The 17,664-nt window shown below is 32.3% G+C and overlaps 1 protein-coding gene across 1 annotated transcript in view; it reads right to left on the bottom strand.

The window, feature by feature from the left end:
- Positions 1-8,870, bottom strand: part of LOC149424946 (uncharacterized) — a 44,388-nt gene extending 35,518 nt beyond the window's left edge. Inside the window, exon 1 of the mRNA XM_089650867.1 lies at positions 8,842-8,870. Coding sequence (XP_089506993.1) covers positions 8,842-8,853 — 12 coding nt within the window. The 5' untranslated portion in view covers positions 8,854-8,870. The remainder of the gene's footprint in view (positions 1-8,841) is intronic.
- Between the last annotated feature and the right edge of the window lie 8,794 nt (positions 8,871-17,664).

The raw sequence follows: 17,664 nt of genomic DNA, 5'->3' as shown, positions 1-17,664 counted from the left end.
ATCATAAAATTCACACTATCTGAAATTGATCGTGTCCTTCCACATCCCGGTTAGTTAATTCAGATGTTAGACTGAAAGTGTTATTCTTACTGTTAATATAATTGCTGTGTAACTATTATAATAATGTATCGGGAATATTAATATAATGATAATATTAGTTGTGATTACTTTAGTTTATTGTTTAACCGAGCACAAAGATAACAAATGCGTGCTATCTAGTTATGAGCTGGGATATGTGTGAGATTAAGAGGAAGCTACAGGCCAAAAATGTGTCTGTTTTTGGTATACCTTATATCGTAAGTAATAGGCATTAAAATTGCTTGACAAACGGAGTCTAGAAACGTTCGATTTCAAGCAAAAAACTGATTTTATATATTTTGTAAATAATTTTATAAGAAAGCAAAAAAGTTAATCAAGTGAATCTGTCACAGGTAATCTTTGCTATAATACGGTATTTCTTAAAAGTTCCTTTATGCGTTCAAAATATTGAAAAATATTTTTTTAGTAGTTTACATTTATATTTTTTATTGAGTAATCTATTTTTTTATTTGTATTCTAATCAAGCAAAGCGATAGGAAAACCTTCAATTTATCTAAAGCATATTTTTTAGTTTTTATAATGTACACCAATTTGTTATAAATATTAATCAATATAGTGATTTGGCATTAGGGGTTTTGTACAACTATAATATTATATCTGTCTCACTCTACACTGACAAAGTAAAACACATTCTTGTCCCACAGTAGGAATCTACTAAATAATATCATTTAAAACACCTACCAACCTATTACTTACTCACGCAAACCACAATGCTAAGTAGGCATTTTATATAAAATTCCAAAATGTGGGAAAAAACCGTAATACATGTAGATACTTCCTTCCATTCATTTCTCTGAACTTTACACATATAGCGTAAACACATGCGATATTTTCACAAAACATAATTGTCATAACTGCTATTTTACTCAATTTTATATTTTTCTTCAAGCTAAGGTTTGATAGTCGGAGAGTTAAATTTATCGACGTTAAATAGTTATTTTTGTAAACAGGAGGCCCTACAAAAATGATTTCGCTCAAGACCTATGTCATTTTTGGGGATGCTGCGTGAAGGGTCTTTTAAAGGAATTTGTATGTCTACTAGTAACAGACGTATGAATCCATTTCAATGGGTCGATAGAGTCAGGTAAATACCGAAGAAGAGTCCCAACTGCTCACAACCGTCTGGAGCCAATGAAACTATGACATCCCCAATTGAGGTTTGTTATGAGGCAGAAGGTAGAGGAGAGGTGGAGAGGAGAAAGACAGGGAAGTACTTGGCTATTCAGATATGGTCATCAAACACGGCCAAAGCCATTTCAAGCCACGTTTCAATTCTAAATGGCGATATTACACCAGGATGATGCTGATAGTACCTTCCTCTCTGGAACGTGCCAGAAATATACTGCATGGTATTTAAAAGTAATAAATTATGAAATAATATAAATCAATCAATAAAATTTACTTGCATATGCTGGGATTTGAACCCGCGACCTTCGGATTGCTAGTCAAGAGCCTTGCTTCTTGACCACGAAGAAAAAAAATGTATTGGTTGATTAATTAAAGTTCATTCGCAAAAACGTGCCATATTTTGTTACCGTAATCTATCATTCAGGCGAGAAATGAAAAAATAGCGAAATATTAATTTTGATACATAATTTTTAAAATTTACTTTGCAAATAAATATGCATAATTTTATGCAAGATAAAGTTATAAAATTGAGTATGCTATTAATGGCAGTCAAATGTTTATGAATTCATTCTTTCCCAACTCGCGGCATAGAAAACGGATAAATATTTAGTTGCATGGCTGATGTTTTTTAAAAGCCTTCAGAGTGGTATCAATTAGTTTAAAATTAATTACCGTTTGAAAACGGTTATTCTGCAACGCATTAAGGGGACAGTCTATCCACAATAAATCTGATTCTGATCATTTATAATTTATAATTTCATCGTTATCTTATTTGCTTGATAATTTCAATAAAAAAATCTACATTAGTACCGATTGCTTTCGATATTCAAATATCTACTTTGTGGTTGTTGATGCATAATGGGGTATTTTCAAATACTAGGAATACCGTTAAAAATGTCTGGAAGACTTAAAGTTTATTTTTATAATTGTGAAAACGGTTCTAACTGGCTACAACATTATGCCATAGAAACCGCCCATATCTGGTAAGACGGCTGTCACCAACGTCGCTCGGCGTGACGTCAACCCCGCCGAATTCACGAATCAAAACGAACATGTTGTTTTGGCGGCAAATCAAAAAATCCAAAATTGATAATTTTGAATCGTTATAGAAAATTTATTCGTCAACATAAAAATACCTTAATCAACTTGAATTTTCTTTTTGAGACTAAAAGAAGTGAAAATACCCTTTAAAATTCTCTCTTTAAAGAAATACTTTTGTATATGTACTGTTTGTCATAAGTCGTACTGTTTTTTCTTTCTTTCACTAAATTACTTTGAAAACTTTATTTTTTAGCTTTTATTTTAATAAATGAGGAAAAATCTGTTAATCTTTTACTGAGAGACAGCCTGGGTTCTAATTGCCTCTCAAAACCTGGTCCGCCATAAATAAGTTAAGGTGCTCCCATAGCCGATGTGCCCACATGATGCACAGATGTTGCCTTAAAGAATCAGCGATGTGTGAATGTGGTGCAGTGCAGACCACCGAACATGTGGTCAACGAATGCCCGCTACACTCGTTCCCCAGCGGGATTGATGAGGTTCACATGGCGACACCTGAGGTCCTAGAATGGCTCACAGACCTAGATGTCCCCCCTCTGATCCCCCACCATACGAAAGAAGAAGAAGAAGAAAACTCAGTAAAAAAAAGTATATTTTCATAAGATTATCATTGTAAAATTAAATCAATTTAAAATTAGTAAAATGACATTAAAATTTAAAAACAAATTTGGATTGGATTGGATCGGTGGGGATTGCGGGATGAAGTATCAACCTTTTTAAATTTTGAATATTTGCACCATATGAAAGAACATGTTTGGCGTAAAGTGAGATTGAAAAAAATGGTAAGTATTTTTTATTTGGGCTAATGGACATTTAAATAAGGTATTGAAGCAATCAACTCCACACTGCTTTCACAATTTTAGTTGTGAGTAATTATAAAATTGGCTACATTAATTAATTGTAAGTAAATCATGATACTATATAAAGTTTTTTTTTGTTCGTTTCCAAGTAAATAACTTAGTAAGGTATTTGAAGACGATGCTCTGAATCAACCTTCGCTATGTTGTAAGTATGTGAAATTGACTGTCTGTCACTAATAGTCCAATCATTACAACATTGCCACGAATAACTTAAATAGAATATGCAAATTCGTACATCATCAATGTTTCGTTGACAAAGTGACATTTCTCGAAAAAAATAGAAAAATCGGAATGGAAAAAAACGAGATCGCAGCTGACACAATGACGGAAGCTGTGAATCGAATACAAACAGTGATGTTAATAACTACGGAAAACCCCGGAGATCTCTTAACAGTTGTTCCACGACAAAACAGTGAACAGTGATAAAACAGAACAACGACAGAAGGGAACAGTGACGAAAGGGAACAGTGATAAAACAGAACAGAGAAAAAAGTGATCAGTGAATAAACAGCGACAAAACAGATCATCGTAGAAAAGTTATAAAAAAACATATCAAACCTAACCTTACCCAATATATTATTTCTGTTTTGGCACTGTTATGATTTATCCAGTTACAAATCTGCCACTGGACAGATAATCGCAAGAAGTCTAAAATATATCGATTTTAAAGAAAACTGATATCGCAAGTTTAAGTAAAACCTTTCAATACTTTGACCCCAGATAGTGAAATAAAATTGACCTTCTGTTCAAAAAAGAAATTCAGTGTTTTAAAATGTTTGATTAAATTCAGCAGAATTAAGGAAATTTCACATTTTTTTGTCGAATATGATATAAGATGTTCACGGCCAAAAGTATTTTTTTTATTTGTTTTTGAGGTGTTATGCCGTGTTGCGCTAACTCTTTCTTTAGCTAACGTTTCGGACAGCATTGCAGTGTCCATCATCAGGGCAGATTGGCACATTGGCTAAAGAAGGAGTTAGCGCAACACGGCATATCACCCCAAAAACCAATAACAATTTTTTTTGTCGATTTATTATTCACTGTCCAATATGTCTGCCGAGTTGAATTTATATCAGATGTGTGAAAATATTTTGAAAATTGATTTATTTACTCACCTGAATATCCTTAATGCAAAAACTATTCAAAAACTTCGCTCAAAGTTTCCAAACGTGAATGTATCATTGTCTGCAGAGTAGGTAGGTACCACGAAAATGTTTGTAGGTTGCTTTATATAGGCATACCTATTTATACTTACACGATATAATCCAATGAACTACATTTATTATTATTATACTCTATGCAAAAAATGAAAAGTAGATCATCTGTGCGTGCTGTCGATTTACGCCAATTATATCGGCGAATTATTTATCATTAACGTCACTATCCATCGGCAATCGACATTGGGTTGATTGTCAGAGAGACAGGAGATGGCTGAACATTGAACAGTCATCGCGAAATAACATTCTCATTATTATTGGTATCAATTCATTCTTATGTAGGTATCTGTGCCAGAGAAACTAGGTTATGTTAGGCTTTACAATGCAGAGTAGTGTTATTACTGCAAAAGTAAACTAGAGTCAAGTATCTAGTGTAGGACTACAAGTTCTTTGAAGTTGGCAAAAGCTAGGTTGATGTTAATAAATATCAGTTTGTTTTTTGCGGTTTTGAAAATGACCTTTCAATATTTTTATGGTATTTACATTAAATTCCCGACCGTCTGTAGACAATGGTACTATGGCATCCCCAATTGGGGTACGTTATGAGGCTGAAGGTAGTGGGGAGGGGGAGGAGATGGCGAAGATGAACGTGGGGAAATACCTAGCTATTCAAATCTGGTCATCAAATACGGCTAAAGGCGTTTCAAGCAACGTTTCAATTCTGAATGGTGGTCGATACTGATAATATTTTCCTCCTCTGGAGCATGCCGCAAATACCCTTAATATTATTTTTAATGATTAAATTGTGAAATAACACAAATAGATCAAATAAATAATTACTTGCGCACGCCGGGATTTGATCCTGCGACCTTCGGATTGCTAGTCGAGAGACTTGCCCTTAGGAGGCCATCAAAATATTTTATTTGTTTTAGGCCTTGTCGGGCTTTCACGTGGATTATAAGAACCGAATACACCTCGTGAGCTATCGAATATTATACATAAAGTTTTTAAAGGATGAAATAATATTAGTAAAACATGTAACAAATACATAAAATAATGTAGAAAGAAGAACAACAATAAATACAAGATAAATACACTAAAACTACATTACCAACGCTACTATAATTTGTAGGATTCAACAGTGTGTGGTATAGATTAATTCTATAAATGGAGTGAGTAAATATGTCAATAGTACTCCCAAACTCGTTGCCAAGATCATGCATCCCATTAGTTAGTGTGTGTGTCTGATATTTGTTTGTGTATATATTGCAGAAAAATTTTACATTTTGTCTTGTGTTCCTAGTCAGTACACGGAATTTAATAGTGGCAACGATGGCGGAGCCACACGTACCTACTTTCCGGGCAGTTAAATAGATCCGTCACTTCTGCGTATCTGTCTTCGTGTCTTCTAGGTATAAGCAAGTCTTTGAAATGCTCAATCATGGTATTGTTTCAATTAAACGGGATTTTGTAAGAAGTAGCTCTCGTAGGTATATGAAATTCAATGAGGTTAAGAAAATCAGTGTTTTCTATACTACAATTTACAATTTTGAACATCAAGTCGGATATAAGTCTTCGATCTGCGAGTTTTAAATAAATTATAAAACCCACTAAGTTAGGTTGTTGGTGCATGGGTGAAAGTGTGATTTGAAATTGCATATTAGCAAAATGCGTTAAATTATTCAAGTTCAATGAACTTTTAATTTTGAAAATCGGAACTGATAAGTACAAATCACATCAGACAAGCGATAAAGTAGTTACCAACATTGTTTTATTAATTATTAATACCTTGTATTTGTTTCATAAAGTTTCAAATAAACACTTGTATTGGAAAAATAAATATTCTGCTTCGGAAAATATGTAAATGTATGTATGGTAAAAAAACAATGGAATTTCTAAAAAAAATCCTTTTTTTTTACTTATACCATCATGTAAAATGCACTTATGCACTTACACCCGGACATCCTGTATTATAAAGAAAATTGTCGATTGTTGTTTTCGAAAGATTTACAAATTCTACAATTATAATATTCTTGATTTTTCACGGTTTTGCTCTATAATTTTATACAACCGAAGTTTTGAGGAAGTAAACGAATTTAAAAAAATCTCTTCAAATCCATACAAGCAATTAAGTAGATACGTGTTATTTTAGATACCAATTTGGTCTAATATATTAAGTGGAAGTATGCAAGTCAAGTTGCACCCGTTATGTTAGGTTAATATTTTAATGATACGCACCGGAATTCACTGAAGATTCCATTTTGCAAGATTAAACAATTTAAGAAAAAACAAGTGGAATCTAGCCAACCGGATCATACCGTTTACGCAAAGGTAAGCCGAGAGGATGAAACGCCACATAACTCAGTGTTGTTACACATTCCTTGCCACATTCACATTCGTACATAATTAACTAATAACAAAATTCGTACATTTAAGTACGAAATTAGTTTATGAAACAGTCCATCTATGCGATTTAAATAAAAATATTTTTGTTCACTTAAAACTCAATCTTAACAACAAAATTACATTGAAAAATGCAGTTTGTTGAAAACAATTTATGATTTTCTATATTAAACTTAACAAACTTTTTAACAATATGACATGTTCAAATTTGACATGCAAATAATGAACTATTTACGATTCGCTTGATTATATGTAGATAACATTTATACAACTCAATTAATTTTGATAACCTAATATTCAAACACATACGTATGTGTTATCAGATCACAATACACTTGAAACACAACAATAAAAGCAAATTAAGAACATACTACGTACAAATTTAAACGGGGAAAAGGTAAAAGCTATTAAAACAGCACGATTAAGGAAGTACACATTTCAGGGAAGCTTAAAATATACTCAAGGACCAAATTAATATTATAATTAACTTCTATTTTTGTTATGTTTTAATCCTATATTTTGTTGACTTAACATTTGTGCCCTTTATTGAGATTTAAATCCTTTGAAAATGACCTAGTTCAATAATACCCGAGGCATTCGTTAATGGCTTTTAAATGCACACAATATACGCAGCATAATTCATTGCATGATAATGAATCGGGTTTAATTAACTGCAAGGATCAATTAACTGTATCAAAACCATGTTACTGGTACATACAATCCCAGCTTTATTGCAGAATTATCGTATTTAAACTAGATCGTTGATTTTTATATCCTGTCACTGTAACGGTAACTAATAGTATACATTCGAATGGTTTATATGTTTATACAACAACTGCAAATTGGTAATATTCAATTAATCGCAATATGGATCGGTTAAAAGAGAAGTTTAATATAAATATATTACGACTTCTCAAACGATTGAACCATTTAATCAACGCGGTGAAAATGTTTTGTTTTCTGTTATCATAAAAAAAAATAGTTATTATATTTTTTTCACAACAAATGCAGGGGTTGTGCAGTGAAATACATAACATAATTAATAAAAAAAATACAATTTCATAAATATTTGCGTGAGATGAGTGTTAACTTACTTCACGTGTATGAAACCATTTAAGGTGTGCGTAAACGCAATTAAAAAAACGCGCTTTTTGAGAGTTGACCGAATCATTTTTTGTCATAGTGACAGTTTTATAGATAACATATTAAACAACGTTTATTTCCAAAAAAATCCAGTACACATACAATGACTTGTGTAAAGAGAGCTTCATGATTTAATCTGTGTGTGAAAACAGTCTTATTGGGTACATATTATATGCCAAAAATTAATGTTACAGTAAAGTTTTCCTTAGGAGTGACATGTTGTACCAATATCGAGTATTGACAGAATCGTTCGTAGTCATGTTACCTACACCTAATGACAGTTTCATAGATAAACAGAAAAAGTTTAAAACTATATTTATTTAAAAAAAGTTACAGTATTCAATGAACTGTGTAAAGCACGCTTAGAGATCACTAAACACCGCAATATAAAATAGACCTTATCCCATTATTATTATTGTCTGAAAGCAGTAGTTATTATGTATACATGGGCCTTTAATGATACAGTTGACGCGTTAAGAATGACGTGTTTTAAGAAAGGCTTTAAAAGTTATAATATTCATAAAAAAATTGTGGCTTAAAGTGTTTGGGTTTTTTACAGTCGATATATATGGACTAGTAAGCCAGGAATGTGATTGAATGATATAATTAAATTAAACCATTTAAGGTTTGCATAAAAACAACATCAACGCGCTGTGTTGACGGAATCACGTGTAGTCAGTTCCATAGATAAACAGATAAAACAGCATAAAAGCTGATAAAAAAACACTTCAAAAAAGTTACAGCAAACACAGTTAGTTAGACCTATGTAAATGCCTCATTGTCATTAATAAAATAAACCATTTTCTATTATTATTATTGTCTTTAGAATAAATGATAACAGTTGTGTCTTTAGAGTGACTTGTTCTATGAATGGCTTTAAAAGCAGAATATTCAGAAAAGTTGTGGCTTAAAGTGTTTGAGTTATTTACAGTCAATATGCATGGATTTGTAAATTATTAAGATGGTTATTGAATGATATAATAAAGTCCTACCTTAGTCGCCATCCTTGTTCCGCGGTATCGAGTTGAGCACTAACTGGCCTGTGCAGGTTTAACTAAGTTGGGCCAGTGGCTGAACTCTGGCTGAGCAGAGGGGGTGGTGGGCAGGTGGGAGGGGGCCCAAGGCTTCTGTCTCTCAGTCGATGAGAAGGCAAGGAAATACCTCCAATCACTGACTCAAATGTCTTAAGGTACTGAAAGGAAAGCTACATACGTTCTCAACTCGCATGCACCTGATCCAATATATAATATATTTCATCTTAAAAATGATCAATATAAATATTGTTTATTTCAATTCTTTTATAGATGAGACACAAATAGACATCTATAATTTCCGCAATATATATATTTTTATTTTTATTTTGAATATCTATTTATGTGAGACTTCTTATCATTTTTACTAATGTATCTTATTTTATTATATGCTTTTGTTGTAACATTTAATATTTTTTCTTTTTTCGTTGTATTATGTTTCCTTTATTGTTTTAATTTTGTAGAATCAATAACTGTGATACTCTACTATTAAACTTTGTAGTGTGTAAAAGCCCATTAGGGCGTGTAATAATAATAAATAAATAATAATAAATAATAAATAATGGAGGCAGTTTCATTCTAAAAACTATTTCATAATAATATATTATATCATCTGTTTTTAAAAAGCATTAAATTTAAAAATTCGTTTGTCCGTCTTTTGTCAAGCTTTTTATAAATATAATATACCATTAAACATACTAATTTGGTTTGTCGGTGCATGGTTGTACGCTGGGACGGCCCTGAGCCAAACAGCGCCCGGCGCAAATAAAATTTTGGCGCCCACCGTTAACTGATCACTGTTACCAATAATATTCTGATGATTTGAAAAATAATCTAAAAGGCGATGTGTTAGGACTGTTAGGTGTTGGGTATTATCAGCACCTTGGCGCCTTGGCAATTTGGCGCCCGGAGCAGACTGCTCCAGTTACGCAGGCATAGGGCCGGCCATGGGGTGCACGCGCGATTTGAAATTGTAATCCTGCATAATCCGAAAATTATTCAAGTTCAGCGAACTTTTAATTATCTAAATTTGAAATAACATAAATCATTTCAGACAAGCTACAAAGTAGGGTGGTACCAACATTTTTTTTAATTATTAATTTTCATTTGAAAAGTGTTTTTCTTTTGTTTATATGTTTGAGAGTTTACTTATGGTGTTAATTCGAAAAGTAATTCTAGTCGACTAAGAAAAAATATTAGTTAACAAAAATTAATTATATCATAAAAAATAGACATAAATGTGGTATCCTGAGGCAAATACATATTTTTTCAACTACTTTCGGCTTCACAAATATTACAATAAATAATAATATTCCATATTTATTCACGGATCTGCGCTAGTTTAAATATAAAAAGGATTTTTGTTATTTTTCTCTGAAAAACGACTTGCCACACGGGTCTCGCTGGTGTATGAGAAAAAAGTTTCCAAATTGTTTTTCGAAAATTATGCAAAACTTGTAACCTACAAATTTATGAACTTATTTGTTCAGCCAGCCAAAAAAATATTCTCTATTTTATGAACGTACAAATTTATTTTGCAAAGATAACCACAATATATACCGTGGTAATAATCACGAACTCATATCGATTAGGTTTTACGTGTGTAGGTCAAAAATATTTTTTTACGTAAATGGTTCGGAAGGGTTTATATTTTGGCCGGAACACGATGTAAATCTCATCATACATGAGTTTTTTAAATTAAAAAAAATACTTAAACAAATGTGAATTATCGTGAACTCATGTTAGACTGTAAAATTTAGCTTCATAAAATTGTTTTGTGATGAAGATAATGTACATTGCTCGAAATATGCAAACTACGAAGCTGCTCGTTTTACGAAATTGTGAGATATCCATCTTTATGTTCCTAAGAAACGACGCCGATAGTGAATAGATTGTCCATTTATAACTTTAAATTGCCGTCAACGAAATGTCGTGTTCTGCATAATATATTGGTAGCACTGAATGTTAATCCATCAAAAAAACATCATAGCTGTCGCGTTCAAACACGTCACTTTTCAATACAGAATCTTTACAATATTTATAGAACTTGTTGCATCCTAAATTTAAATTACGGAAAATTTAAACAGTTTTATTTGCGATGCATTTGATTGATCTATTAGTTTCTAGGTATCACAAGACTAACCTAGCAAGTACAAACACATGTTTATTTTATTTATTTAACTAATATTGTTATATATTATTGAGAGATAATTATTTTGTAACTCAATATGGTAGGTACTGCCAATGAGTTCTAACAAAGGGATTTAATGTATTCCATGGTAGGTGGGTACAAGGAGAAAACTTATTGATATAAAACACTGTTAATTTATTTAAAATCTGGACAAATTATTCATTTTCCTGTTAAAAGCGGGACTGTAGGCCTTTAACGAATGAATTGACAGAGTTCCCAACAAAAGTATAAGTTAAAAACTAATGTTTTGTGAGGACGGCGGAACACGTATTTATACAAATATACTGATATTGTTGCATTCCGTCATGATATTTACTAGGAAAACAACACGTGTTTTCGATATATTCCGAATGACTAATATTTGATTAGGAAATTGGCATGTTATCACTTTTTTAACAGGATCATTTTCTCCGTGTATATAAAATGTAAGAAAAAAAAATAGAAATACGATAACATTTTGAAAATCTTATTCCAGTGCGAGTGCTAAAAAATTAATTGATTAAAAAAATGTATTTGGACTTGGTTCCAGATGGGAAGTTAGAGTCAGAATCTCCCTAGTGACCGACCGCCATTTGAAAGCTGTATGTTTACCCAAATCAAATTGTCCAAATGTTTACGTAATATGATTATGTCCAAACCTTCATCTTCTCTTCACTTCACATTCCCCAAATAGGGATACCGTAATTCCACTGTCTCCGGGCATTGGGAATACTTGTGCGATATCACGAAAACAAAGAAATGCCTCTTGGAAATCGAGCCCTAGATACGTACTAAATTTACCGATGGGAATATTAGTCCGTGTATTCATAAATAAATTCAACGAGTACATATCTCTGCATGGTATACCCATGCAGAGATACTAGATGCCAGCATCACAGTCTCAGTAAGTCACAGGGCAAGACACTGTTAGCACAGGTACACTACAGGTATGTAGGTATGGTATAGGTTAGGCGCAGTAAATCAAGAAAGCTGCAGTTTCTATTGCGATGTGGGACTCTGCTAATCAAAGTGTATGTTTGCCTGTGGATTGACCAACGTATCTACTGTCATAGCACAATGAGTACAGACTGCAAAGGTGGGTTGCACCATCACCCTGCATGATAAGGTACCTGATTGCAGTGTATTAATATGCGTAATTATTTGTTTGCGAAGGAGTAGGTATTTTCCATTATTCGATTATTATGAATACATATCGGATGATTATATCACGATCACTATCACTATTACAAGGTATTCGTGGTTAAAAAAGGTTGATATCTTCATTGACAAAATTCCGACTAAAAAGATAATTAACCTATTCTAACCTCACCTAACCTAAAATTTCAAAAAGATGTCGAGTAATTCGAAATTAACACGGGGCTCTATTTTCCATGAGCGAACAAAAATTATTCGTTATGCGCCTTCTACGAACGAAATTTGTCGAATGTTTCATATAAACGTATTCTAGAAAAATAATAATAATAATATATATATATTTTTTTTAAAACTATAAACTTATGTTTATAAGACAAGGATTTTATGCACAGCACTAAGGATAACATATAAAAAGAAGCAATAAATATTATAAAAAAATTTAATAAGCAATGATTGTTGAATGAAAAATAGTAGTACGTATTGAATTACTTTGGCGTGTTTGGAATAAACCGACGTAGCTAAATGGATAGAGCAGTTGACCGGCAATCAGAAGTCTGCGGGTTCAATTCCCGCCGGCGGTATTTATATTATCTCTGGAATTTTCTTCAATTTCTACGATGTTTCATGATATTAATTTGTTATATTTCTTTAGTTCTCAAAGCAATCAAAATGTGGAAAAAAAACTTCAAACAGCTCTAATGCAAAATTACCAAATGCAAAACCTAGAAGCTATAGATGATAATAATTTTAAACAGGAAAAAAAAATCATTTATTACATGCCGAAGTGAGTTTGAGAACTATAGGCAGGTAAAGAAGGTTTTGTAATTACATTGAACTTATATTTCTGAACTTATAAATATTATTACTTTATCACAGTAAAAGTAGTTTGCCGCCTTATGAACTTTGTTGAAGGCGAAACGCGAGTTTTGCTATTAACTAAAGCAAATTGTTTGCCAGCAATTACAAGCTGATAATTTTTATAGCATCGCTTATTTCAATTAAGCGAGAAACATAACAATAAATTAGCTCAAGTTAATTTAATTAAATTTACCTTCGAAATACACATTCTCTTCAGATGAAATATAAGATAAGTTTTGTGCGTTAATTACTTTCATATTACGATCTATCACGCATTAAAAACAAGTTAAATCTTAATTCTAAATCAGAATCTTTGTTTGTCTCGGCAAAAACATTTGAATGTTAATAATGGCTTAGGCTTAGAGCACAGGTACTGAATGCGATAAACTACATTTAACTAAAAAATTACAAAAACTTATATCTTTAACAAAAAATATATGTCTTGGTATGGTGCGATTTAGAGATATTTTCTTATTTTACCACATTACACCGCCTCCGTGGTCGATCGAGAGGTATGATAGACTAGCTCTCGACTAGCAAACCGAAGGTCGCGGGATTAAATCCTGTCATGGGCAAATTAATTTTATTGGATAAATTTGTGTTATTTCACAAATTATTCATTTAATATAAAGCCATGACATATTAATGTTGATTCAATTTCATGTACCTTCCATTAGATCAAGGTCCTCTAGTATGTATTATTGTGACAATTATACCACAATCTCAGGATATAACTCAGTTATAAATAGATTGCACTCACTTGGGAACTTTTATGCTAAAATCGCAGACACTTTTAATATTCCCCTTGTAAAGTATAAAGCTGCACTAATAACACATTTTAACGCCACTTATTTTAATGAGGTCACTACATAACAGGCTTATGTTATTGCTTATTTCTTTACTGTTATTTTATTTGTTATGTTTTAACTAAATTTAATTCATTAATTTTTCTCATCTAAATTTAATACTGCACTATGTATACGTAAAAAAATATAATAAAAACTTTGCATGTAAATGGCACTTGTGCCGTAAATTCTAAATAAATAAATACATTAATAATTGCGGCACGTTCCAGAGTGAAAGATACTTTCAGTATCGCCTTGGTGTAAGACCATCATTCAGAATTGAAACGTTTCTTGAAATGGCTTTAACCATGTGTGGTTACCAGACCTGAATATGCAGGTACGCCCCCACCTTACTCTTTCCCATCTCCTTCTCCTCACCATAACCTTCAGCCTCACAACATACCCTGATTGGGTATGCCATAATCTCACTGGATCCAGACGGTTGAGAGAAGTTGGGACTCTTGTGCGGTATTCAAATAAATATATATAAGCATTCTCATAATTTTTTTTTTTAATGAGAGCTATTAAAACTTGAACTGACAATGGGTAGGTAGTAACTTATCGTTAATCAATAAAATGATAATTAGTTTTTTTGAACAGTTTCTTATTTTTTTAAACTCAGTAGTAAAAATACTGACACGAAAAACTACGGTAGCATGAACGACGATTAATTTCTGTTGACAAGAGTAGCCGATTGGGTATATTTTATGAGAGCAGATAATATAATTTGGTCCACCGCAGCGTTACGTGTCTCTTGTAGTTTCAAGGTGAAGTAAGAAGTGATAGTCCTATAGTGGGCATAGCCTGTTGTAGTCTGTACCTGTACTCTGTAGTGACAGTTTACTTCCGTGTGGATCTCTGTGGACTGTAGAGTGTAGACTCGACTGGTGGGACCATAATGGGCGGACATAATCCACTGTGCGCGAGCGGATGTTTGCCGAATCCATTTGTCATAGTTTTGATTTTACGTTTGCGGACAGAAATCAATCAATTATTTTTTACACTATGTTAACATCCAACGCTCAGAATACATTATCACTGTGTGCCAAAAGGCGTTAGTCAGCATCCTCATGATGAATTCTCATCCTTTTGGGGTTTCGATACATATTTCGCTTCCATCTTCTTCATGACAGACAGAGTATTGCACTCACCGCTCTGTTCATCTGAAATAAACAAACATTATTATATAATTATCGAAGACAATATTAGCAATTTCTAAACTAAAATCTGAAACAGAAAAATAAGAAAATGATACGGTCACATCTAGGACTCGAACCCAGGACCCTTGTCTTGCCGGGGCACCGCTCTACCACTGAGCTAATGGGAAGAACTACCAAAATTGTCTTCATTTTTTTATTTTTTTTATTGGCAACTATCTTTATGTATGATCGCAAGATTCAACCCGAACTAAATGCAATCAAGACAACGTCTTTTAGACAAACCTATCTTATTTTTATTTTAAAAGTGCGACATCTATTGACTTTTCTGCAAGTCTAGACTGCAGAAAAGTCAAAACATTATTATTATGCTAACGTTTATGATAATTTTGCAGTGTCAATCATAAAAATGTTTAGGGTGGAGAAAAATGATTTTTAAACCAGGACATTTTACGTTAACTGACATGTCACTTACGGTTTAACGATAACTCAACACATACTATTTTAAAAAGTGATAGAAAGTCATTAAAAACGTTGAAAAAAACCTAACTAGTAAACCTAATTATTTTAATCTAGTTTTTGTTTCTTCTATTTCCATGACTTTATACCACTTTTTAAAAGTGTGTTTGAGTTATACAGTCATCGTTACTTGGTATTATCTGAAATATCTTTATGATAATAGCTCTATTGGAAGAATCATACAGTCGAATTATAAATACACCAATACATTTACAGTTAATCATACCTAACATTTTCAAAATATTTACGAAAAATACTACTGCCTGGAACTAGTAGTTCTATGACACGTCTACATTTGGGTAGTCGAAAAAAATCGGAGAAGGCGGTATCATAGAGTACGACAAATAAGTAATGAAGAAGTCAAAAGGGCAAAATAAAGAGTATGAAATAAATTGTGACTGCCAAAATCCATTCGAGCCTTTCCATCAATTTATCTAATGTTGTCAAGTTTAATTTGTAGAACACAATTTAATTTAAAGTTTCTATTATAAAATTCAATAACATTATTATTCATTTAAAAAGAGAGTTTATTTATAAACAAGTACTACCTGTACAATTATTACAGTTTGATAATGCCTTCAGAAGGCGAAACAGCTGTCTCGCCTAATAATTATTTACCATACGCGTAACATTATACAGTTAATTTATAAACAAGTTTTATAATTATAGTCACGTGTAATAATAATTACACAGCAGAACTTGTTTATAAATAATTGGTTTTGGATATTATAACTATAATATCCATGCCACACAACTATATAATGCCCTTCCAACGAAATTAAAAATCTCGTTGAGATAAAAAAAGTTTAAATACGACATCAAAATATGGCTATTTTAATATGAAGATGAGGAAATCATTAAAATTATGAAGTAACATCAACCCAACTCACATTTAACAGACATGAAGATGAAGAAATCATTAAATTATGAAGTAACATCAACCCAACTCACATTTAACAGACATGAAGATGAGGAAATCATTAAATTATGAAGTAACATCAACCCAACTCACATTTAACAGACATGAAGATGAGGAAATCATTAAATTATGAAGTAACATCAACACAACTTACATTTAACAGACATGAAGATGAGGAAATCATTAAATTATGAAGTAACATCAACACAACTTACAGTCAACAAACATGAAGATTTTTTATTTTGTTGAAATGAACATATATGAAGACATAATTTAGCAACCATACAACAACCTAAATTCCGCCCCTTAAATAAACCACCTTACTTTGTATTAAGTAGAAAATAAAAATAATTATTGAATATGTGAAAGTAAAACTTTCCACCATGGTTTAGCATTTATTAACTTACTTGCTTGTTGGGAATAGCTCACGTGCGTCGTGTGGAGTGTCTGAACGAAACTTTTTATTTTTGGGATGTTGATCTGCGTTATTCCTCCCCAAAGACTCCAGAAGAAGAAGGAAGTCAACCAACATTATGTTATTGACGTTGAAAATGTTAAAACCAAATACAGTTTTTGATTTGAAAAAGCAATAAAGTATTATTAAATTCATCGATCAACATTTGGAACGTCAACATATTTAGATATGATTTAAGATTTTTACGGCAAAAAGTGTTAAAGTGATTTATTTTTGAAGTATTATGCCGTGTTCCGCAAACCCCTTCTTTAACCAATGTTTCGGACAGCATTTGAGTGTCCATCATCAGGGCAGATGTGTGGTGCGCGGGTGCCACCAAAATATGATAGAATGCATTGTCATCAATGGATGGTTAGTAAATCCGACTATCATGGAGAGTATTAGTCTCTATGTTCCTGATGGTTATCTCCGTCACCGACAGCATAGACTGTTTTATCTCCCGGCCTGCAGGACTAACTTGCCAATGGTCATGCCGGTGGGGAGAGCAGTCTTTCTGTTGAACAGAATTAATTCGGATATCGACATATTTAGCATCGGTGAAGCTGCCTTTAAAAGGCAAGCTCTATTGATGCTGGTATAGTTTATACACCGCTAACTATTATGTAATACCATTTTACAAATATACTTAAAAACGAAATAAAATGTAATTTTGTAATGTTTTTAAAGGAATAAACAAATTGAATTGA

The sequence above is a fragment of the Hesperophylax consimilis genome, chromosome 3, assembly GCF_061612785.1.
Source record: "Hesperophylax consimilis isolate HC1 chromosome 3, BYU_Hcon_1.0, whole genome shotgun sequence".
Classification (NCBI taxonomy): domain Eukaryota; kingdom Metazoa; phylum Arthropoda; class Insecta; order Trichoptera; family Limnephilidae; genus Hesperophylax; species Hesperophylax consimilis.
Note: the sequence above shows the minus strand (reverse complement) of the source record. Positions and strands in the feature narration are given on the sequence as shown.